The following is a 25955-nucleotide window of genomic DNA, read 5'->3' on the forward strand; positions in this document are numbered from 1 at the left end:
CCAACAGCCCCTTTGAGAACACACAGAAGGGATTTCCAATGTTCACATCTTGACCTCCCACTTCCATGTACTAGACACAATAATAAGGAGCAAAAACTGGGGTTTAAGATGTGGGCAATACCTTGTTATGCCATTCAATGTTTAGAATGGCCACTAAGCAACATAAATGATGATGGTACCTTAAGAGAAAGCTGAAGCTGAAAAGGAAATATCAGGAAGATATTTCTCTATCTTCAAACCCCTACTTCTTTCCCTTACTGCAGGGATCTGAATTCCAGTCATGCGAAGAGGAAGCTTCCAAGAGACAGTCTTCAAAGGAAGGAACAAAACCCCGAGTGTGGTTTGGGAAGTCTGGAAGGAGTTATCCTCACCCAAGAGGAGGAGGTGTCCATAGTTCTCTAACATGACATCTCTATAGAGCTCCCGCTGACTGTGGTTCAGGAAACCCCACTCTTCCTGAGAGAATTCTATGGCCACATCGTTGAAGGTCAGCAGTTCCTGCAATAAATACCACAGTTACCAAGTGGCCCAAGGTGGGGTTCATAATCGTACCTAAGATGAAAGAGGGAGTTAATGTCACCAGCTAGACCCAAGACCTGACCTTTACTGCTTACCTGCTTGTGCCTGCTGACCTTAGTCCTCATTTTACTTAACCTCTTCTTTCCAACTTATCTTTTATTTCAGGCAAAACACCCCATGGGCACAGTCTCCTGTGATGGAAACAGAAAGTATCCAACAAAAGGCAATGACTGCCCTGAGGAAGAGCTTGGATTGGCCTAGTTTGAGCTGAACCCCTGACTCACACCTCTGCAGATGGACCAAGGAGTAACCCAGTCTCCTTGTGACTCATTACCATTACTCATTATAATACTAAAATCCCCACCCAAGTAGGAACACAAACCTCATTTATATAAGATACAAAGTATGTAAAGAACTGTTGTCTTAAGGAACATGTGTGATCTTATGCCCACATCTATATGACAAGGCCTCTCTTTCTAAATATCCACCCAAACCCTAAATAAAAGGAAACCGTTCCCCTTCCCTCTGTGTGTCTCTGCTTTGGAAGTTATTGCCTGTGATCTCCTTACTGGTGAAAAATCAAGTTTCCTTTCTGTGGTGACTCCACCTGGTGTAGTTTCTATCTATGACTGTTATATTTCAGGATTTTAAGATATTTAAACATGTCAGTCATATGATTCTTGTTTTCATTTTATGAAAATACAAAGAAGTAAATAGAATGGTATTTCTGTGTCCTGATGTGGAATGAATTACAAACATACAGGATGGGGGACACCTGGGTAGCTCAGTTGGTTGAGCATCTGACTTCAGCTCAGGTCATGATTTCAGGGTTTGTGAGTTCAAATCCCACATTGGATTCTGTGCTGACAGCTCAGAGGCCCAGAGACTGCTTCAGATTCTGTGTCTTCCTCTTCTATCTGCCCCTTCCCCTTCACACTCTCTCAAAAATAAATAAACATTAAAAAAAAAAAACATAGAGGGTGGAAGTCTGATTTAGAATCTCCACTCCCACAAGTCAATGTCCTTACAACAGAAAGGTGAGCCCTTCATTGTCCAGTGAAAACTGATGTGATGTGGGACTGGAATTCAGGGTCAAGAAAGTATCTTTGAGGTGACTTTGGTGTAAAAAGTTGTTTTTAATAAAGCATGGGTAATGACCCATGGGCAGAGCAACGTACACTGTCATTTGGAGAAGCCATTGATTTCATACTTTTAAGTTGGGGAGTAGAGATAAGAAAGTTTCTAAAGAGATTTTCATATGTTAAAGAAGACCAATAGAGTCCTGCAAGTCTGGCTCTGGTCAAGCTAAAGTCCTTTTTTGCATCTAACAAAGCATTAAATTAAGGCTGTTGGGCATTCCTTGAACAATGTCATACTCTACCTATCCCAGGTATTTACAAATGCACTGCAAGTTCAAGGAAATTTAATTTTATCTACACTTCTTTTGTCTTTGTTTTCCTCATCAAAAACTGCAAGCAAGGGAAGCTCAGAAAAAAGTTTCCAGTTTAATTGTGATGGTTTCTGAACATCATTCCATAAACCCACCTAAGATCCTTATGAATGATGAGAGGACAAATATGAACTTTGTAAGGGAGAAATCCGGCAAAGACACCAAGCCAAATAATAGAAGGTAGCATCAGCTTTAATGAGAAAAATGATATCAGTGCCTAAGGCATGCCAAAGGATCTATTATTAGTGGTGTGTTCTTGTGGCCACAAAAGAGTGAATCAGAATTAAAATCCAATTATGAAAATACAGTGCATTTATACAAAGTTCAATCACATACACTTTCCACGTTCTGTAATATCCAGTATATTTTAAACAGTATCTTCTTCACATTCTAAGGAGGAAGCCTCCCATTTTTTTCAAGAACTTTCCGAGTTATTTGGGCCTCATATCCATCCTGTGCATTTGTGCATTGTATTAATCCTGGTCTACACAGAGCTGATAACGCATCCAGATGGAACCTATGTAAGAAATTGATTGAAATCCCAAGAACAGAGCCAATCAGCAATAGGAATCTTGGACTCAACACCTTCCCCTGTGAATCTGTCACAAGGGGAATATTTTCAATACATGCAGGACTTTACATCAAAGCGACAATTGTTGGTTCCCTATTGGAAGCCAGGTTGGAGAATAAGGAATAGTCTCTGGGAAATAGGGGAGGAGTGTTCGGTGGGAAGTAAGTTTAAGAAGTCTGTTGGTGGGGCGCCTGGGTGGCTCAGTCGGTTAAGCCTCCGACTTCAGCTCAGGTCATGATCTCACAGTTCGTAGGGCTCTGTGCTGACAGCTCAGAGCCTGGAGCCTGCTTCAGATTCTGTGTCTCCCTCTCTCTCTTACCCTCCCCTGCTCACGCTCTGTCTCTCTCTGTCTCAAAAATAAATAAACATTAAAAAAAAAATTAAAAAAAAAAAAAAAGAAGTCTGTTGGCTTGCACCAATGGGTTAACAAGGCTTAGGGCATAAAGCCACCACAGGGTGAAAGCGCCCAAGGCCAGTCATTAAGTAAGACAAAGCATAGAGGCAGAAAGCTGCCAATGAGCGAAAGCACCCAAGGTTAGCTAGTGAAAAGGGTGCCTTGTTAGCCTTGAGGCAGCATGCTCCAGAAATCTTAAACTTTGGAGATAACAGCTACTTGGCTGTACAGCCCACAAAGGCTGTATTGTCCATCTGTTGTCTGGTGCCAATATATATCATTGTGCTTTAATCTCAACTTCTAATGCCACTTGCTCCCCAAACCTTTTGCTTCTTACACCCACAAGTTAAAGGTCACTATCTTATTGTTTTCTTCTGCACATTCATCACATATGTAAATTCTTAAGAGCTCAATAAATACGGAGACAAAACCCGTGTTCAGGGCTCTTGTCCCCTCCTGGACATTAGCCTCTCATATTCAATTCTGCATCTGTTCTCTTACTGGACAAGAGAGAACTCCGGACTCAAAGTCTGCAACAGTGTTCTAAAGATATAACCTTGAATATCATTTCTGAAAAGGTTTTAAAATTAGGTGAAAAAATGAGGCAGAAACATCAGAAGTAGAGGAATCAACATTTCCAATTTCTAAATGCATGGAATTTCAAGAGAAAAAGACAATACAGACTCTGACCTGGGATACCAGGCTTACCTGAGGATTGGCCATTTCTTCTTTCACCTCGTTTTCTAGATTTCTTTCTCAGAAGATATTTGTGGAGAAATCACTGCTGCATCAGGGGAAAATGCCTTTATACCCACTGGAAGAGCCTCTTCAAAAGTAAACTGCTCACCTGCAGGCAGGACATTGTAATGCAAAAAAGGCGAAACTTCCTAGTCTTTTGCATCCTGATATTTGGAAACTATGAGTTCCTACTTGCAGACCAATCAGTGACTGACTCTTCCTTCTCTTCTTTCAGGGGCTTCTCCTCCTACCCATTCTGCTACAGCATAGGAACAATGTGCTGCATGGGCCTGACCCACACAGGCTCCTGTAGGGGAGATCTAGTTACCTCTCCTTGAGCCAAACCCTGCACTCCACTCTCTTAAATTAATGGGAAGCCTTCGTGCTTAACCCTGGCCTCACTTAGAATCACCTGGAGCACTTAAAACAACACTGTTGTTCCCACTGACACCAAGTGATGGAATCTGAGGGGGAAGGCATCAGATATGACTGTTGTTTGAAACTCCAAGTGTGATCTATGGTGAAGCTTTTGGGGAGGTGACCAAGCAAAAAAAAAAAAAAAAAAAAACATTAACCAAGGCTATGATTGTTATCCACATTTAAATCCATTCCTTCTTCACTGATCAGAGTTTCTGGAGAATTACACATTCTCTCTCCTTTGGCTTCATGGAGGGAGACACCCTTACAAATGGGACTTTCCCTGATATATGCACATGTATCAGACATGCAAATGTCTCTTACAAAGGAAACTTGTACTGGGTTTAAAGGTTTTCCTTTGTTGTTTCTTTAAAATAACAACCTATAATAATTCTTAGGACAAAGATACATTTTGGGGTGAGAAAATGCCCCTCTTCAGTAGGAAAATGTTTATTTTCATAAGTAACTGCCACACACAGTTTTCTGAAGTGAATGTATTTTTTACACTTCCATCAGCAATATATGAGAATTGTAACTCCTCAACATTTAAATGGAAATTTGGTGTTATCCTTTTTCTTTATTTTAGCCATTCTAGAAAATATCGAGTGGTTTTTCACTGTAAAATATGAAGTGGTCTTACTACAGTTGTCCTGATGACTCAAACTGAAACCACTTAAAAAACATAAAGTTGAACAAAAATCAAAATGGCTACATCAAAACATCAATGAGTGTTGACATTAAACTAACCTTTTTTTTTTCTCTCCTTTGGGAAACTTTCAGTCTTTCCTTCTTAGCTTTTTTTTTTTTTTTTTTTTTTTTGCCTTTACAGAACCGGTACTGCACTGAAAATATGATGAACAAGGCTGGCAGCAAAGATAATTCCTGTCTAACCCAGATAGGTCCCACATTTCCCTACAAAACCCTCCAGCCCCTTCCTCCGGGTGGGCTTACAGTTCTGAAGGCCCTAACCTGCTGCAGCCACCTTTGCCTGGCAAAACAATAAAGCTATTTTTCCTCTTTTTCCCAGTCTCTGACTTCTGGTTATATTGGCTCTGGAGTACTGATGTCAGTTTTCAGTAACAGAATGAATATGTAGGAGAGGAAAGCTTTCTTCTTCTTCCATTCTCAATTCTTTGGTTGTTATAATAGTTAAACTGACATAAGACAAAATCACAAGAGGAAAAAAAAAAACTTAATTATGAGAACCTTAAGGGTCCAAGGCCTCAAAGTCCTCCTGACATACTGGATGATAGTTGCTCATTATTCTATGGGGACAACAGGACCCCATGGACATATGATTATTTGAACAGTTGGAAAATGGGATGGATTCCCCAACAACTTCATAACTCAACTATCACCTTGATCAATTCTTTGTGGCTAGAATGACAAAATTGCTCTTTAAAAGCCAGAGTGTACCCCAGTCCAGGGTTAACTATGGACTTGTGGATTGGATAATGCACTTAGGAATGCCCTTATCTCCTGAGACAAGTCTTCTCCCACTTGCCAATGATTCCTCATAATTAGGATATTAGCAAGGCTAGACCTCAAACAAAGAGGGTTTTTTGATGGTTTTATTCCTTAGTCCTATTTGTCCCAGGAACGACCTCTATTGATGTACAATTCGAAATAAAGGCTTTATACAAGCACACAACAGCCCTCCTGGTAAAGAAACCTCAAAACTTGCTATGGGGTAGTCTCTGACAGAAATGACTCCACATCAGGTCCAGAGTGTCTTAGAGACCAAAGGCCCAGTGGGTGATGGGAGGCTGACTTATTAAATACCAGGTTATGCTCTTAAATATACCTTAAATACTTAACAGCTGTCCAATTTTAAATCCAGCTACCCCTATGTCTGGGCCTGACTATCGTACATCTGTGTTACAACATGACTGCTCAGAGATTATTGATCTCATTTAGTCTAGCCAATCAGATTTAATACTCCCCTTATTGAAAATGCTGATGACAGTTGGCTTATTGATAGCAGTAGTTTCATGGAAAGGGGGATAAGAAAAGCTCAGTAGGCTACAGTCAGTCTGACTCAGACTGCTGAGGCCAAAGCCCTCCCAGCAAATACATCTGCCTAAGAAGCAGAGTCACTCATGCTTTACAACTGGCAAAGGGTCTCAAAATTAAGATGTATACTGACTCTAAATATGAGTTCCTAATTCTACACCCCACGGAACAATTTGGAAGGAAAGGGGATTACAATCAAGCCCATAATAACTCCCCAATCAAATATGGGCCCTAAATGATTACTCTTCTTGAGACTGTACACCTATCCAAGGAAGTAGCTGTAATTCACTTCAAAGGACAGTAAAAAGATATGACCTTAGGATCTAAAGGAAACAATTTAGCAGGCTGTGCAGCCAAGCAGGCAGCACAAAATAAACAAATACGAAGTCTTACACTAGTCTAACTCTGATAAAGTCTATAACTCCAGTCTACTCAGGCCAAGAAATTCACATAGCCCAGTAACAAGGATATTCAAAATATGCACAGGACTGGCTTGTTAATAATGAGAGGAAAATATTTATTATCCCCCCTCACCCCAAATAATCAATGGAAGGTAATATAGGGTTTGCACAAGGCTACTTGAGTAAAAAGGCTACTGAGGTGACAAAATCCTTGCTAAAAGAAATTATCCCTAGATTTGGACTGCCTTCATCCCCACAAAGTGACAACGGACTGTCTTTTATTGCACAAATAATTCAGGAAATAGCTTGGGCCTTAAAGAAATTAATTACTATTTACATTTAGTCTGGTGTCCACAGTGCTCTGGAAAGGTAACCCTCCAAAACCAAATGGCCCTTGATATCCTGACTGAAGTTCAAGGAGGCCCGGAATTAGATGACGGCTCCTGAGGGGACTGGATGGCTATGTGGGTCTAACCTGTGTCCATGGCTTAGCCCAGGCTGGATAGGCCACTGTACTTTGGGTTTTGCCTGGATACATGGATGCATTATTAAAACCATTACCAACCCAGCCAAACTTCCAAATTTAAAACAATGATGGACAGGTTCTGTGTCTTATCGGTATGATCACCTAGCATCCATCTTTGTTCCCTCCTGGGACTGGAGGATGTTGCTTGGCACATGGAAGCTCTATAAATACACAGTCAAAGCCCTAAATGACACTCGAAATAGCATTTCCCTATTAAACACTGAAGGAATACAAATGCGTAAAGCAATTTTAAAAATAAAATGGCATTAGACGTTTTACCTGCTGCACAAGGTGTGACATGTGCTATCATTAAGTACAGAATGCCGTGTATATGTTCCAGGTCACCATAAAAATGTTTCTGGGTTTCTAACTGATATAAATACTCACATTGCTGCTCTAAAAGATCCCTCCCTTTCCTTTAATGATTGGTCAAACTCCTGGACTGGAAGAGGATTTTTGTCAACTACCAAAGGACTCTTATTTGAGCTTAATTTTCGTTTTGTTATTCTAATCGTGTTTTGTTGTTTTCTCCCATGTCTCTCTATTTGGTGCCTAGATTCCTTCACCGCCATAACTTCAAGCTGACAGATGATCCTTTGCACTCAGGAAGATCCATACATGAGATCTCCCTTGGACTCAGCTGTCCTATATATATAAGTCCCCAACTGATCAATGTTGACCCATAGGTAGGGACATCTCTATGCCCCTCATTCAGTAGGAAGATGTTACAGAAGATGAGACCTTCCACCCTCAGCAGCCGTAAAGATTTAAGGGTCAAAATTATTCAGGGGGAAATGATGTGGGAAACAAAGGCACAAGAAAATAAATTTCCATACTGCCTATAGCCCATTCACAAGTCCTTGAAACACAGAGAGTGACATTTCCTCTAGGAATTTAGCTGCCTGGATGATGACTCTTCACTAAGGACAAAAGGCAATCTTAACCCAACCCTCCAGGATCCTGTAAGTCTATTTTAACATATAAAAATTCCTGTGGAAACTTCTTTTATCTCTACCCCCTCCCCACCCATCCCAAGATATATGTTGGCAATCATCTTCTAAGCATCTGGCCCACTGATATACATCTGAAGGGTCTTGTGACTGAGTTTTTACCAGACAGTAATAAATGACCTTTTCTTAACAATAGATAGTCCCCTCAGGATCCTGGAAACCTTGCTTCCAAAATTCCTTAGACTTACACTATCCCTAACCGCCTCCCAACTTGAAGGTACATAATTAGTCACCTGTCATAACCCCAGTGCAGCCCTCTCTGCCTATGGTCCCTGTGCTTTAATAAAACCACCTTTTTGCACCAAAGACATCTCAAGAATTCTTTCTTGGCCATGGGCTCCAAACCCCAAATTTTCCACATCTCTGAGGTGGGGATTATTACTTTAGGTACCCGGAGGCCAGAAATACAAGGAAACAACGTCCCCATCCTTGAAATGCCTTCCAGGCACTAGCTGCTGAACATTTCAACCTCTTCACTACGTAAATGTGGTTTTCATGATTGCTCGCATTTACAAATGTCAGAGGGGGAAAAAAAATCTGACTCACACTTCCCAAAAACAGGCTTGCCTCTATTCAAAACAGTTCGCCCAACTCACAGATTTATTTATTTATTTATTTATTTCACAGGTATAAGCACATAGCAAGCTTTCTGGGCTTCTAGACAAGGGTGGGAAGTAAATGTTAAACTACAGAGTTTCCTTTGGGCACTGGACAGAGGAAGCTGCCCTGAAGCAACTGACTGTCATTGTTAGTCAGGGCTCACCGTCAATCAGAACCTTCCAGCTCTTTCTTTCCCTGCTGATAGTGCTCTCACAACCATGGTGAACCTTCCTAAAACCCACCAGACTTTCTGCAAGAAGTGTGGCAAGCACCAATCCTGCAAAGTGACACAGCACAAGAAAGGCAAAGGTTCTCTTTATGCCCAGGGAAAGTGATGTTATGACAGGAAGCAGAGTGGCTATGGTGGGCAAACGAAACTGACTTTCTGGAAAAAGGCTAAAACTACAAAGAAGATTGTTCTGAGGCTTCAGTGTGTTGGTACCAACTGCAGATAAGAGAATGCTGGCTATTATGAGATGTAAGCATTTTGAACTGGGAGGAGATAAGAAAAGAAAGGGCCAAGTGATCCAGTTCTAAGCTTCATATTTTATTACATTATGAAGATAATAAGATCTTGAGGTTATGTTCCAAACAACAAAAGGCGGGGGGGGGGGGGGGGGGGGAGGGGAGAGGGCACCTGGGTGGCTCAGTAGGTTAAGCATCTGACTCTTGATTTCAGCTCAGGTCATGATCTCATGGTTTGTGGGATTCTCTTTCTGCCCCTCCCCTCTTACACGCATAGGTGCCCTCTCTCTCTAAAAATAAGTTAAAAAAACAAAAAACAAAAGCGAAAACTCAGACCCTTCCAGGAACTGATTCTTGGGGCCAAGAATAGGTGTAAGCTCTTCACAGGGTGGTGTGTGTTGACCCACGGACAGGTACCCTGCTTCATAGCTCTGTGGGACAGAGGGAGTCAGCACCCTGACTGGCTGCAGGAACAGGGCTGGGAAGCTAGCATCTGGGTCCCACGACTGGATCTGTGTTGTGCATGACTCTGGGCAAGTGGTTTCTTTTCCCATGTTCAGTTTTCTCCTGCGTGAAGTGGGCGGGTTGGGAAGCTGGTCTTTGCCAGTTCTGCCATCCAACAGGTGCTGAGCGTTGCTGGGAATCCAGGGCGAGGCTCAGGAGCAAGATCTCAGAAGGGGATTCCATGGCAGGCTCTCTCCTACTCTGGATCAGAGCCATAAATTGGCTCTTCCATAGCAGACACATTTCTTCAGCATCCCCTGCACTCAGACTTTCTCCTTCTAGGTGGCCTTCCACAGCCTTCCATGCAGGATAGGAGGCTTCCTCCACACCTCCCTCTCTCCCGACCTCCTTTGCAAGCTCCCAGCAGGCCTGCGGCTCCTCCTCTTCCTCCCCGGAAGCAACGTGCCCTGCGTGCGCCCACCTTCCGGCCCAGCGGGAGCTCCAGCGGGCGCCCCTCCCCCCACCGTACGGACCCACACCTTCCCATACCTTAGTTACCTGGACAGATGCCTGCAAGCGTAGTCAGGAATCCTGCCCCTGACGTCGGCCTCCAGCTCTCAGCGGAGGGCGTGGCGACGGCGGGGAGGCAGGAGGGGGAAAGGCACCAGCCAGCAGCCGTGCCAGCGCTGCTCAAGTTTCACTTTTAGTTTGTGGGTCTGCTCCCCCGCCCCGCGCGAGCTTTCCCGGGATAAGTAGCGTTAGCGGGCAGGGAAGAGCTCGGCGCTGCACGGTAAGAGCAGGCTGCACGGTAAGGGCAGGCTGCACGGCCCTGGGCGCGGGGCGGGGCGGGGCGAGGGGCGGGGCCTGCCCGGGGCCGGGGCCCTCCTTCGCCTCTGCCTCCGCCTCTAGCTGCCGCCGCCTCCGCCTCGGCCGCCTCCTCCCCGAGGTATTATTGCAAATCCTTCTTCCTTCCCCACCACCTTCCGCTGGGGGGCGCCCGGGGAACCCCCGGCCCTTCTCCGCCGAGAGGGCTTCCGGGGAGGCAGGAGCGCGGAGCTTGGAGGGCGCGCAAAGCCCCGGCCCACGGTGCGCAAGTGCCGGCCGCGGCGCAAGCACTGGATGCACGCACGGCGGAGGGGACCCCGAGCTTTCCGAAAGTCTGGGTCTGGGCGGGGTTGGAGCCCTTCCCTGAGTGCCCCTGCACACCCCGCCTTGGGTTTCCTGTGCGTCCTGGGGGCGGGCCACACACAGCCACTTGGAGCTCTCCTGGTACAAAGAGCCTGGGAAGCTAGTCGTTCGAGCCCCGGAGAGGAGGAGGGCCTCCCCGGAGTCACTCACTAGAGGCCGAGCCATAATTGACATAGATGGTTTCCAAGTGCTGTTTCCTTTTCTCCAAGCATTTTTCTAGTACCCACTGTGTGCCAAGCGCTGTGCTGGGTGTGGGGTCAGAGAGGCCGGTGGGGCCCAGTCCCAGCCCTTAAGGACCGCTCAGTCAACTGAGGTGCTTAACCTGATCCAAGATAAATCGAGGGGAACGAATTGGATAAAGGTGTTTTGGCTTTGTTTGTTTTGGTTTGGTTTGGTTTTTTGTTTATTATTTTTGAGAGAGAGGGGTGATCTCAAGCGGGGCTCTGTGCTGACAGTAGCAAGCCCAATGTGGGGCTTGAACTCACCTGAGCCGAACTCCCATGCTCAACTGACTGAGCCATTCAGGTGCCCCTTTTCCTTCCCTCTTAAAGCCCCCCATCTCACAGAAGTCATTAGTATTGCATTGCCTTCATAGCACTTTTTTATGTGGTAGGTGAATTTTACAATTGTTTTTATTACTTAGCTCCCAGTTGCTGTGGGAGAGATGGGTCACAAGAATTAGTCTTGTTTTGCAGAGTGTGGGCAAGAGTTCAGGGGTGAAGAGCTTTCCCATGGGGTGCTCGGCTTTAACTGACAGAATGAGAATCAGATTCCCATCTCCAAAGCTCCTCTCGTGCTCCTTGACTCATGCAGGTTAAGCATGAGAAATTGACGGGAAAGTCCTTAGCAGGTCCTATACACTGGCAAGAAACTTAGTATTATTTCACTGTGTAGGTAGTGCAAGAAATGAGCGTAAGTCTAGGCCCATGGTAGTGACTCAACAAACACCCACCGTTTTTGTTAGAGGAGATGCTATGTGCTCAAGAAATTTTGGTTCAATGAACTCCTTTTTTTTTTTAAGTCTTTTTTGTTTTTGTTTTTGTTTTTTTTTGAGAGACCACAAGCAGGGGAGTGATAGAGTCCCAAGCAGGCCTCCCACCCAGAGCCTGGGTGTCTCAGTCGGTTAAGAGTCTGACTCTTGGTTTCTGCTCAGGTCATGATCTCACAGTTCGTGAATTCGAGCCCTGAGTAGGGATCTGCACTGACAATGTGGAGCTTCCTTTGGATTCTCTCTCTCTCTCCTCTCTCAGTGCCCCTCCCCCACTCATGAGTGTGTGCACGTGTGCTTGCACGCTCTCTCTCTCAAAAATAAACTTGAAAAAAAGGGAAGAAGGTTCTGCCACGAGAGTGGTACAGTACAGCACTAAGTTGTGTATGCACTGGAACTCATATGGGAGTTTGTTGGAAGGGCCAGGTCTTAGGTTAGACATTGAAGTTAAGTCTAAATTAGACACAGACAGGTCCTGTTGACTCCCTTCAGTCTGCAAACACCATTTCCCCCCCTCCCATCCCTAAGGACCTTTGGTTTTCCCATGGCTTCCATTTTCTGATTTGTCATCTTCATTTTCTTCTGGCTGACACCTGACTTGGGCAATGGAGAGGGGAAGGATATAGGGAGTCATGGTGTTATGAGAACTTTTGGCTTCGGGCTTAGCTGAGGAGCTTCTGTGCTATTCTGTTCTATTTTGTTCCATTCTGCAAGAGTTACTGACCACCTTTTTTTTTTTTTTTTAAGTTTATTTATTTTGAGAGAGAGAGAACATGAGCAGGGGAGGGCCAGAGAGAGACTGGGGGACAGGAGATCTAAAGCAGGCTCTGTGCTGACAGCTGAGAGCCTGATACTGGGCTCGAGTTCACAAACTGTGAGATCATGACCTGAGTCGAAGTCAGGTGCTCAAATGACTGAGCCACCAAGGTGCCCCACTGAGCACCTTCTTTGTCTAAGACATCCTTTTAAACATTTAGGAAGATCTGGAGAAAGTTGTGTTGACATATTTGGCTTTATTTTCTCATCATGGAAATGAGATGATTGGGTTTAGTGCATTCATTTACCACATATTTATTGGCCTGCAGTTTATAAAGCACTTTGCTGTGTCTCAGGGGTGCCATGATGATTTGGAAAAGGTCCTTGCTATTTATTTGTCTGTTTGTTTGTTTAGAGAGTGTGGGGGAGGGGCAGAGACAGAGGGAGAGAGAATCCCAAGCAGGTATTTGATATCAGGGATTCACCCCGAGATCACAGCCTGAGTCAAAATCAAGAGTCTGACACTCAACTGACTGAGCCACACAGGTGCCCCAAGGTCCTTGCCCTTTTTTTTTTTTTTTAATGTTTACTCATTTTTGACAGACAGAGTGCAAGCAGGGGTGGGGCAGAGAGACAGGGAGACACAGAATCCAAAGCAGGCTCCAGGCTCTGAGCTGTTAGCACAGAGCCCGATGCAGCACTTGAACTCACGAACCATGAATTCATGACCTGGGCCAAAGTAGGACACTTAACTGACTGAGCCACCCAGGCTCCTTGCTTTTAAACAAGACACACAGTCCGGTAAGAGAGGTGCAATAGAATATATATTGGGCAAGATGTGATGTCCCTTAGAATGCTGTGATTATTTGGGGTCCTGTTCCCCAGAGTATTATGACTGTTCTGTTAGAAAAAGGTCCTGTAGCCAACTAAGTGTGGTAAAGTCCAAGCGCAACAAAATTAAATGGGTATTTTTATCATGGGACTCTCTGAGCCTTTAGTAACCTAATGCACACTGTGACCTCCCAAGAGGTTTGTTTCTCAAAGTCCCCACCCTCCTCCTCCTTTTTTTTTTTTTTTTTCTTAATCCCCCTAAGACATTTCTTAGGCTTGGAGTTCCAGTGTGCTTTGGGAGAAGCTACTGTGAGCCATGGATCCAGTCTGTTACATCTGAGCATAGGAGGGGTACTCAGACATGCACTGTAATCACAGAAACAGGGTTGAAAGTTCTACAAATGAAAGGTGTGCTCACAAACTAGGTGATTTCAGACACAAGGACATGTGACTAGGGTTGAGGGTGTGAAATCAGAACAGGAGGGCTGAGCTTGTGAAGGAGTTGTATAAGCAGAGGGGCTGGAAGATTGTCAAGAGTCATCAGGAACAGGGGTTGAGTGTCCGACTCTTGATCTCAGCTCAGGTCATGATCTCTCAGGTGGTGAATTCGAGCCCTAAGTCAGCATGGAGTCTGCTTAAGATTCTCTCTCTGTCCCTTCCCTGCTCATGTGCCTTTCTCTCTCTCTCTCTCAAAAAAAAAAAAAAAGAAAGAAAGAAAGAGAGAGAGAGAGAGAGAGAGAGCCACTGGGAAGCAGAGATGCAGATTCCCTCCTCTGAACCAACCCCTCGCCACCTGCACTGTGGTTTTTCCAGCATTTCATCTCTCCTTCCTCTTCTGCTGATTCCATCTGGAGTCATTTTAGACCAGATATGCTCCAGACTGGATTTACTGGTTCACTTTACTGATCAAACACTTGTCAGGACCTTCTGATCACAAGTAAGTTTACAAATTAAATTGACCATTCAACCCTCCTTCCCCCTCTACAGTGTTCTCCTGAAAGTCTGGTTTTATTCTGGATTTTTCTGCCTGGTGTCAGTTCTGTGAATAACTAGTGCAAAACTACATTCCCAGAGGGGATTCCTGGCCCAAGGGAGTCAGGGAATTGGGGCCAAGAGTAAGGATAGTTTTAGGGCTCATCTGCCATTAGAACTGTGCTCTAGATTCTTGGTGACCTCTTCAGGTACGTCTTCCCCACATAACACCCCCTCCTTCTTCTGAATTAACAGACTGACTTCATAAATGTCATTGCATTCTAGAAGGCCCATTCCTCAGGTCAATGTAAAGCCTTTCAACCCAGTCACTTCCTTGTTTGGGCTGGAGATGCCATATTCCTGTAACAGGATATCCTGTGGGGCAGTTAAGACTCCACTTCTTTTGGGGTCAATTGTCTACTGTGTGTAAGGAATTCTGTCCTATGTGGGTCCATGTTCTTCAAGTACCAGAGGAGAGAACAGACTTCTCCATACATGGAAATTCTTACCCACCACACTCATCTATTGGAAGAGTAGGAGGTGATTCAGGGTTTAGGAGAAGCAGGATTTGAATTCTAGTTTCCAGGGACAAAGTCATCCCCCTCCCCCCTCTTGTCCTGCCTCCTCCATTCCTTTGCCCCTCATTCTGGAAACAGAGGAGAGAATGTCTCAGTGCTGTTTCCCTTGGGTCTTAGGACTGCCTCCTTGCAGTGGGGCTCCGGGTGTGTGAGAGGAGGGCCAGCTGCCTGTCGGGGCCTGACTCTGGTGAGAACATCATTATTGATGGAGCAAATGGCATTTCTGCTCACAGACCTGGGGCTTGCAGCCGTGGGGAGTTGCACAGTGACAGGATATGTTGCTGGAAGTGCTGGCCACTTTGATTTGGCATGTGGACAGCTCCTTTTCCAGGGGAGCTCTTCTCACAGTGGGATTTAGAGATAGACTCTGCCTGATGGAAAATTCCATTAAAAAAATTAAGTTTATTTATTTTTTAAAGCAAGAGAAACAGAGCATGAGTCAGAGGGAGACACAGAATCCAAAGTGGGCTCCAGGCTCTGAGCTGTCAGCACAGAGCCTGATGTGGAGCTCAAACTCACAGACTATGAGATCATGACCCGAGCTAAAGTTGGCGGCTTAACCAACTGAACCACCAGGCGCCCCCAGGAAAATTCTATTTTTATATCAAAACAGAGAGAGAGAGACAGACAGACAGGTTTTCTCCCACTCGAGTCATAGCCAGAATTGGGTACAAAGGCAATTGAGGAGTGTTGTCTGATTGCTAGGGTTAGAGCAATGAGCCACAGGGACTTTTCTACACGCTTGAGTAAGAATCGTTTTAGCTAAAAAACAAAATTATGGTTGGCCTTAAGCAGATAAAATGTTGCCATATATGCAGCATTTGCATGGCATCCATAGTCTGGGATCAATACCCAGCATTGCAGGATGGCATGTGGTTGATGGACTATCAGCATTGGAAGGAGTCTTAGAGATTATTCGTTTGGTCCACCTCATTTTGCCACAGGATGGTAGGCGGTAGAAGCCTGGGGAGCCCAGCTAACTCACCCTGCCATCGGGTACCGGGCTGATTGGGTGGGATTAGAACCCAGATCTTTTGGCTCTCAGATCGTTCCTCCTTCCAGTACACTCTGCAGGCAGAGGCGGAGAAGGACATGCCCATGTTGCAGGTAAGGAAATTGGGACTCTGGGTACCAGAGTTGCCCACACTTACTGATCCGATTGGTAACACTGAGAACTAGTACCCAGTTATTTCAGACCTCTTTGTACCATGTTACATGGGCTCAGATTCCTGAATTTGTTGTTTTTAGATTTTTTTTCCTTTTTTTTTTTCTCTCTTCCTTTTTTGGTGTCTACTTACTCTGCTTTTCGTCATTTGAATGTTACTTGAATGTGAGCTGCTGCCTTCTGATTCTGCTCTGCTGTCTGTATCTTTTTCTTTCCTGAAAGGGATACTGGCTTGTCCACAATGCAGAACTGAATAGTGGAGACTTTTATTTCCATTTCTCCCAGGATGGAAATTACGGATGGGCCTTGGAAAAGAATGAGCATGGCTTCCCATCTTAGCTCCTACCACTATCCTGGAAGCTGCCAGAATTCTGGAGTGTATTTCCCATCGAAAGGTGAGCCTCTGAATGGATTTTATACACACCCACACCAATACACACGTTCATAGACACACACAGATACGCATACACGCCAGCTCACAGACATACATACAGACACACGCATACTCATAGACACATACACTCAGACATGCACACAGATACATACACAGGGAGACACATATACACAGCACACACATAGACACAAAGACACAGACACACAGACATATACTCTTAGACACATGCACAGACATACACACAGACACAGATACACACATACACAGGCACACACACACACACAGATACGCATACACTTATACATGTACACAGACATGCATACAGTAGACACACACAGACACACACACAGACACACAGATACATACTCTTGGGCACACACGCAGACATACACACAGCAGACACATAGACACTCATAGACACACACAGACACACACTTCCTTGCCTTCTTTGATATCAGGACAGCTTTCGAGAGAGACTTAGAGGGCACCACCCTCTCTCACAGCCGCCAGATGTTACATGGCCATGGGTAGTTTTTTGTACTCAGTACGATTTTGCCAGTGTTTTCCATGATATTCACAGTGAATTCCAAAAGCCTCCCCATGTACAGTGAGGGTGTATGTACCTGAGTACTATTCCATTGCTTTTGGGGGGATGTGAAATTTTGTACACACAGAGAACTTTTAACTGGAGGCCCCATTGTGATTCAATCCTCTCCAATTTTGGGGTACACTTGTCTCCTGGAGACACACACAGACTCTGGTACAACATCAGAAATGTGGGGCAGGCTGATGCTCCCCTATCAAATCTTATACAGAGCAGCCCTCCCCATTAACAAAACCTGGTACTCTTTCCTCAGAAATGTACTGGGAGCCTCACTGCTTACATTGGACTCACAGTGGAATAATTGGGCCACTTCATTAAGACCTAATTGATGCTAGGCCTCATCAGGGACTAAGGACTATAGGGTTGAGACACAGGAGATTGTAGTTTTAGAACTACACAGTGGATCCCAGTGTGAAACCAATGCTGAGAACGACTTTTCTAAACATGCGTTGTCAAACTTTCATGTATATACGAATCACTTGAGGTTCCCTTTAAAAGCAGATTCTGGGTCCCCATACTCAGACATCATTACTCTTTAGATCTGGATGAAGCCGATTAATTTGTGTTTTTAACAAGCATTGAAGTTATTGTCCCCAAGCTTCATCTCCAGTAGCACTAAGCTAGAGAAAGCAGAAGACCACACCTGAGTCCCTTACACCCAACTGTCCTATCTCAACACAAACACTGCTGTTCCCAGTGTGAAAACTACTAACAGCTTTTGGGAAGATGTCATTCTCTGCAAATCCCCTGCAAATTGGAAAGGGACTAAATAAGGCAGTGATGTCTGAGCGAGGCTGTTTGGGGTAAATAATATGTACTCATTCATCAAAGGGATGTTTATTGAGTATCTACTACATGCCCCAGGTGTATGAGGACACACTGTGTCCAGAACACTGTGCTGGGAATCTTACATACAAGCTGTGAGTTAATCTTTCTAAAGTCGGGGGAATCAGGTGGTATGTGTTCATTTTTCCAGGAGGATTGGTTTCTGTGTATGCCTTCCTGGGAGTAGAGAGTCCTTCTCTTCTTTCTCATTATCAGTAAGTTTAAAAATAATGTTGGATGTGAGGGCACAAATATAGAAAGCAGACTGGGGGACAGAATGGAAGGGTAGATTAGGGGCTCTGAGGGAAACCTGATGCATTTATGTATTTGCATTTATGTATTTGGTTTATTTTAATGTGTGAAAAATCAATGGACACTCCAGGAATGGAAGATGGTTTGCAGACATGTTACCTTGGAGGTACTGTTTGAACCAGAAAGGTGAAAGTGACTTCCCAGATTGTAAATCCTTTGCTCTCCTTTATCTGAGTCTGAGTGTCAGCAAAGTACGAATGCCAACTTGGGTCATCCAGGAGGTGGAGCTGCCAGGAACTCTGTTCTCCGAGCTGTTCTGAGAAGGGAGGATCAGGGACTGGCAGTGGAGCTGTGGAGGGCAATATGTGGTCTAAGAGGTCATTTGCGACAAAATCTGAACAGATAATTCTCTGTTAGGCTCTGCAGGCTCCATTTAGGCAAAGGGACTATTCCTGATGCAAATTCTGGGATAGCTGAGCTCTGTGCCCAGAATGTTAGCTCCGAAGTATGAAACAAGAACCGGGGCTGGGGGCAGGAGCATCAGAAGGTCTGCTGGAGGTGGGATTGATGGGTGTCTTATGTGTTCATATTACACAGGGTGATCCTGGATGGCCAGTCCCTGCTCGCGGTCTGCTCCGTGGTCCCCTGCATTGTGGGAAGTGCCGGATTCAGTTCCTTGGGTGGCGGTGGCGATGGAGGGATGGGTCACCTGTGTTCTGTTTGTGCGCATGTGTGATGTTTTGGCAGAAAGAAAAGGAGAAACATGAGAGGGCATCAAAACCTCTGGGTGCAATAACAACATGGGTCAGAGGGAGGATTGATCTGTCCATGGACTGTGCCCCCACCTTGCCTGAACTATGAACTCAGGTGTGTGGGCTTGGTTGAGCTGGAATTTAATGCTGACGCTCTGGAGACCTGGGCTGATGAAGGGAGGAGCACACTACTGCAGGTTTTGGCCCCCGGAAGCGTCGTGTGTGCCGGAAGTCCTCTGTGCGCATGTGCAGATTCTCTGGAAACTGAATCTGCACAGGCACTATGCGGAGCTATTACCAAGAGTGAAGTCCGGGCAAGTGAAGGTGTTTCATTGGTGTCTTAAGCACGCATGTGCAAAAGTGGGCCAAGAGGGGCAGGAAAAGATGTCACAGTGACTCTTAAGCCCACAATGTGAGCAAGGTATTCAGGGTATGTAAAAAAAGTGGTCAAAATGGAAGGTGATGCTGTGTGGTGTTCAATGACGATCTGATGTATGTTCAGATTTTCAAGAGTTCATTGGACCAGTTGTCTATTCAGACCGTTGGGCATTCTCCACCTGTAGAAGGTAGTGGTAAGGTTTTTAAAGAGGATGTGGAAGCAAAGCAAGGAAATTGATTGGATATACCTTAAACAGTTGCCTTATTTTTGAAGACCTAGTTGACTGTAATTTTTTTCAGTTCATTTTCTTCCGTGCAGTACAGTGACCGTGAATTATGTTGTGGTTTCTTTACAGAGACTATCAAGGTATTAGAGCCACCTCAGGCTATAGCTTCCATAGAGAAGTTATTTAACATCTGAGTTCTTTAACAGTGAAACCATAGTTGGTAATATATTACAGGTTTGTTTGTTTTTTTTTAATCCACTAACATGGTAATTTAGAAATTGTCCACTCATTGTAAGAATGCACAGTCATGATGGTGCAACAATCTCTTGTCTCAGAACCACCCAGTTAAGTCATATGTGTACAAATCAAAGATGCACATTTCATGATGTGTGTGATAGCAGGAGACAGATACATTCAATTATGTAAATGTATAAATAAGAGTGTTCCAATGAGGAGGTTTAATTAACAGTTATCTTGGGATATGAAGCAGATCCATTTCTACTGGTGTGAAAATATCACCTTCATATATTATTGGTTAAGGAAAGTAATTTGATTGGCAGTAAGTTTGATATGACAATATTTATGTAAACATTGAACCAAGGAGAAAATATTTTACTGCTGGTGTATGGTATACAATTTCAAATGCAATTGCACATACACTCTGAGTTTGCACAAGAGGGAGGATCCACCTCAACTTGCCAAACTGTTATGTCTGAAGATCAAACTTTTCTCGAATGGTGGTAACGTTTTTTTTCTCTTTTTACTTTATTTAAGTATTTTACTTAAAGTATATTTTGCTTTATTTTATAAGTTTACACTATATAATTTTCATTTTACAATTAATGATATGCCTACATTTAGTTGGTAAAATCAAGTTTCATGAGGCAATGAATTTTCTCAGGAACCTCTAGATCAGGTCACTTTCACGACCATACAAATTGTGGGCATAACCCATTTTCTTCTCGTGGTTTCCACGTGGTCTCCTCCATGGTCACACTTTGTGCATGGTATCCCCACAGTAGAGAGAAAATAATGAGTCTCACTGTTCACTCAAAATTCCACCCGTTTTCCTTTACCGTCTGTATAATTGAAAGGATTACTGGGTATTTTATAGAAGTAAGGGTATTACCTCATGGACTGAAATTGGAAACTGTTGGCAATTGTGAATAAAGTCCAAATGAAAATATTAATGAGTACGAGAATGAATTAAGGACCTCCAAATGTACACATGACATTTTCATTACCCCAACCTTCATTTTCCTCCTCACCCCTCGCTATCACCATTGTTACCTCAATCTCTGCACCCCTAGGGCCTTTAGATTTCCATGAAATCTAACTCTTTCCCCACAAATGACCCTCCTAGTTATCTTCATTGCTCACCTAAGTTCATCAGGTGCATTTTAGACCACTATACCAATAAACTCTGTTTTATCTGATCCCAGAACCCTCAGCCCAATCTTCTTTCTCTGCCATGGCCCTCAACTCCTCCATCCTCCATTTTTTCCCCCTCCTCCTCCTCCTCTTCTTCCTCCTCCTCCTCCTCCATTGCCATTTATATTGCCTCTCCGGCCCTCTCCATGGGCCTCCATGGGCTTCCATGAAGTCATTTCAATGACTTCAGCCCATCTATGCTGTCTTTTATGTCTACCACCCTCAATGTCCTGGCTATCACTTATCATGAGTCCTTAGTTTCCTCGTGATCTTGCACCCATGACCCCTAACCCTACACTCCCTGATTTTTTTCTCATGGGCCTTTAGACTTCTGGTACCCACTTTTCTCCCAGCTCTGATGATCTGCCTCCACCCACACTAACTCACTGTACCCATTATGTTCCTCAGGCATCGTCTTTTCTTCCTACCCTTTATTTCTGGTTAGATCACTGAATACTCTCTAAGGACTCCATTCACCAGTAACTATCTCCCTTCCATCCCTATGTTCTATAACCCTTCATAAGCAGTAAGGTTTGTATGCCTTTTACTCATCCTTGCCTCCTAACTCCCTTTTGCCAATCATTTCCTCATCCATTATCCCCTTCCTTCCCATGATTTCCTTTACCCTCTTACTTCCTCAATACACATATCCCTCATCTCTTTAACCTCAAAACCTGTAGTGTACTTTAACCTCTCAGTGACACTTAACTACCTAGTGCCTATTGTGGCTTACATAGTGTGCCTCAAAGAAATATGCTCAAGTCCTAACCCTGTAATTGTAACCTTACTGGGCAGTAAGATCTTTGCAGATGTAATCAAGTTAAAATAAGGTCATCCTGGATTTGGGTCAATTCTAACTCATTGACTGATATCCTTATGGGAGGAAAATTTAGACACACACAGAACGGTGTGTGATGATGAAGGCAGAGACTCAGTGATGCATCCACAAGCCAGGCCAGACTAAGGATAGCTGACAGTCCTCAGAAGTTAGAAAGAGGAAAGACTCAATTCTTGAAGTAAAGTGTGGCTCTGCCAACAGCTCAACTTCAGACTTCTAAGAACCTCCGGAACTTTGAGACAGTAATTTCTCAGTGTGTTTAGACACTCAGGTGTGGAATGTGTGACAGCAGCCCTAGGAAACTAACACAGATCCCGTCCTGTCTTCCCCTGTGGCTCTGTGACCTCAAGCATCCAGGCTCTCTGCAGCTCCATTTGTCCCTGTGCCCTCTTTCTTACTCAACTATATCACTCCACGTCTTCATGCCACACATCTTGCCCTAAACTCTTGAGTTGCACACATTGTATCATTCTTGATTATACTATTAAATATGTCCATCCAGGGGCGCCTGGGTGGCTCAGTCGGTTGAGCGTCCGACTTCGCTCAGGTCACGATCTCACGGTCCGTGAGTTCGAGCCCCGCATCAGGCTCTGTGCTGACAGCTCAGAGCCTGGAGCCTGCTTCAGATTCTGTGTCTCCCTCTCTCTCTGGCCCTCCCCCCGTTCATGCTCTGTCTCTCTCTGTCTCAAAAATAAATAAATGTTAAAAAAAAAAAATGTGTCCATCCTACCATAATTCTGACTTTGTATCTTTTGTGGAAGAGATGGTATATATTCTCATACAGTTAGTCACAATATTTATAAGATTATGTTTAACTGTTTTTTAAAAGTCATTTGCATTATTCCAACTTAAATCCGTTTATATAAAAGGTTTACCCAAATAAACCCGTATGACTCATTAGACACTCCATTCTAGAGAATATAGTAATTACCTGTATTTTCCAGAGGTTCTTTTTCCCACTCACCTATGTGTGTCTCCACACTGCCTTCTGATTCTCAAGCTTCAATATCAGCTCTTCCCTGGGTCTCCAGCCTGCTCGCCTTCTTTATAGACTTAACACTTGCCAGGACTCACAATAGTGTTAGGCAATTCATTAAAGAAATATTCCTGTCTATCTATGGAAAGAGAGGGAAAGAGAGGGAGGGAGGGAGAGAGAGAGATATCTATTTCTATATATAATAAACCTATATCTATGTATAGATCTTTAGATATAAAAAAAAACCCACAAAAATAGATGTATAGATATCCATTCCATTGATTCTCTTTGGAGACACCTCATACAGATTTTACTGTCTGTACATTTTCTTCATTCATCATCAAACTGTTGAACTTCTTTCACACTGATAATTATGTCTTATTTGACAAAACTTATGTGCTTCTTTTCAAGATTGTTTTTTTGTATTATCACACAAAATAAAACGGAGGAGAAAGTTAAATCCTAACTTCCATTGGAAGCTTACCTGTGTGTATGTGTGAATTTAATTAAAACTTGAATTTATGCAGCCTTTGATACTTGTTATTAATACTAGGCCTTCTTATGTAGGAATTTCTTGTTTTTTTTTAATTTTTAAAATGTTTTTATTTATTTTTGAGACGGAGAGAGACAGAACATGAGCAGGGGAGGGGCAGAGAGAAAGGGAGACACAGAATCTGAAGCAGACTCCAGACTCTGAGCTGTCAGCACAGAGCCCAATGTGGGGCTCAAACTCATGGACTGTGAGATCATGACCTGAGCTGAAGTCAGACACTTAACAAACTGAGCCACCCAGGTGCCCCTTGGGTTCTTTTTAAACAACTTTTTTGGATATAATATACATGCTGCATATTTATTTCACCCATTTAATGCACAAAATTGATAGGTTTTTAACCAATTCATATGTAGGTAGAAGCAAACCATTATGCATCATAGAATATTTCATCACCTCATAAAGAAACCTCCATACTCTTTATCTATCCCTACCCTCATCCTCCTATCCTCATGCCTAAGATTCTACTAATCTGCTTATTTAATTTGTTTCCAGTTTTACAGAGATACTGGCATATAACATTATAGTAGTTGAAGGTGTACATCTTAATGATTTGATAAATGTATACGTTGCAAAACATTTACCACAGTAAGTTTAGTTACACCCACCACCTCACAGTTACCAAGGTTTCATGTGTGACAAGAAATTTTAAGAGCTGCTCTCTTGGGGGCGCCTGGGTGGCTCAGTCAGTTAAGCATCCGACTTCGACTCAGGTCATGATTACTTACTGCTCCCCCATCACCTGGGTTATGAGAGATTCGCTGACATGCTGTTTTAATATGACCGATGATTCTCACAGTCTTAGAACTGATAGATGGCATTCAGGCATAATTGAACAAAGTCAGGGTCTCTCCTGGATTGTTTGATTGGTTTGGGAACTGGGGACATTATCTTAAGATGCCATCTTGTTGGTCAGTATAATCTTTACTTTGTGTTTTTCTCTTTGTCTGCCTATGTTTATACCACCTCATGCCTGCCAGCCTTCCTGTAGAACCATACCGTGGGCCACTCAACCAACCCTTGGGTAAACTCTAACTGCTGTACCCCCACACCGTCCCTTATCAGCTTGAAGAAGCCAGTAAGGTCATCATCCCTGTTCCCTAATGGCAGGTAGGGGCCCCTATTCCAGGGGGAGGAATAAATAGGGAAAAGGTTAGCGTTAGGTAGGGAGAGAAAAGGGACCTTCAGGAAGGCAGACTGCAGATGCAAATGGGAAGCTGAAGAAGCAGATTTCTCCCCTTATGAAATTGTTATGGGCTCCTTCGCCCTCCCTGCTCCCCATTATCAAGGGCATAAGTGGGGATCTAAATGAGGTAGGAAATATAACCTTAAAGCAACAGATGCACGTCTTTGGCTTTACCCTAACCACCTTACACCACTGGGTTAGGGAGCAATTACTTGTGAATTCTGGCCACAGACGCTCACCCCTTTAAACTAGGAGATGCTATATGGGTGAAGGATTGGAATGTCCAAACCCTAAAACCCCTCTGGAGGGGCCTGTTCACTGTCATATTGTCCACTCCTCCTGCAGTAAAGGTGGCCGAGGTGGGTCCCTAGATTCACCACAGCAGAGTCAAGCCAGCATCTCAAAACTGGGAGTTCATTCCTGGTCTATCAAGGCTGTGCAAGCTGACTATACAGAAGAAGCAATCTGCAACTCCAGAGGCTCTGGGAGACTGCAGCCCTGCTTTAGTTACTCTGGAAGCTGACTAATCCACGCATGGCAAAAGCCTGAGGAGTCGATGGTCCGGTGGAACAAATAGACTATCCGTCTTTTCTATATCTGTTTCCTTATTGTGATGCACTGTCACCCTGTGTCTCTCGCTGTTATTGTGATTCTTGCTCTACTTTTCACCATAGGATTGGCAGAGGCCACCCTGGCCAGCTGGGAGTGTGATGAGAGGTTTCTGATAGCACTCACCTTCTCTTTGTGGATAGGATGCTTCGTTGGTACCAACATGAAGAATCAATGGCCATGGGAGGCTAGAGAATTAGTTCCCTGCAAACCTTACAGTGGAGCAGAATACCCCAGTCCTATTACTGGGGTTTGGCTCCACAAAAGCTCAATTATTGGAAAAAACTGTCTAGCCCAGTGGGGGAGAAAGTCTACCATCTCTGTTAGAAACTTAACATGCCTAGAGCAAAGATTTTATAACTCAACCACCTGGGAAACCCAATGGTGGGGGTCCCCAGAGCATCTTGAGCCATTTCCCCACCCCCTGCCTATCTTCTCTCATCTCCGAGAGGCCTGGGACAATGTCCACAAAGCTATCAAATGGCAGGCCACAGGTGGACTATACTGTATATGTGGAAAGACAGCCTGTCCAGTACTTCCTTCAGGCTGGTCAGGGTCTTGTGTGCTGGGAACTATTCATCCATCTTTCTTCCTGCTCTCACTTGCCAGAGGGGAACATTTGGGACTCTAAGTGTATGGGGACAGGGAGACTCAAAGGAAATGACAGGCCCTATAACAGTGCTAGGAATTTACCCAAGGGATACAAGAGTGCTGATGCATAGAGGCACATGTACCCCAATGTTTATGGCAGCACTTTTAACAACAGCTAACTTATGGAAAGAGCCTAAATGTCCATCAACTGACGAATGGATAAAGAAGATGTGGTTTATATATGCAATGGAATACTACTTGACAATGAGAAAGAATAAAATCTGGCCATTTGCAGCAACATGGATGGAACTGGAAG

General features: G+C 44.1%; 1 protein-coding gene, 1 long non-coding RNA gene and 1 pseudogene across 2 annotated transcripts in view; 2 read left to right on the plus strand and 1 right to left on the minus strand.

The window, feature by feature from the left end:
* LOC128313764 (uncharacterized) overlaps positions 1-504 on the plus strand; it is a 20694-nt gene extending 20190 nt beyond the window's left edge. The window contains exon 3 of the long non-coding RNA XR_008294814.1: positions 264-504. This is a non-coding gene — a long non-coding RNA (uncharacterized LOC128313764). The remainder of the gene's footprint in view (positions 1-263) is intronic.
* Positions 1-10713, minus strand: part of LOC106980922 (KRAB domain-containing protein 5-like) — a 13188-nt gene extending 2475 nt beyond the window's left edge. Inside the window, exons 1-3 of the mRNA XM_053213937.1 lie at positions 10098-10713; positions 3643-3781; positions 372-498 (exon numbers count right to left, since the gene is read on the minus strand). Coding sequence (XP_053069912.1) covers positions 372-498; positions 3643-3657 — 142 coding nt within the window. The 5' untranslated portion in view covers positions 3658-3781; positions 10098-10713. The remainder of the gene's footprint in view (positions 1-371; positions 499-3642; positions 3782-10097) is intronic.
* LOC113593344 (60S ribosomal protein L36a-like) lies at positions 8738-9234 on the plus strand (annotated as a pseudogene).
* Positions 10714-25955: the final 15242 nt, after the last annotated feature.

Source organism: Acinonyx jubatus, unplaced genomic scaffold (assembly GCF_027475565.1).
Source record: "Acinonyx jubatus isolate Ajub_Pintada_27869175 unplaced genomic scaffold, VMU_Ajub_asm_v1.0 scaffold_27, whole genome shotgun sequence".
In the NCBI taxonomy this organism is placed as follows: domain Eukaryota; kingdom Metazoa; phylum Chordata; class Mammalia; order Carnivora; family Felidae; genus Acinonyx; species Acinonyx jubatus.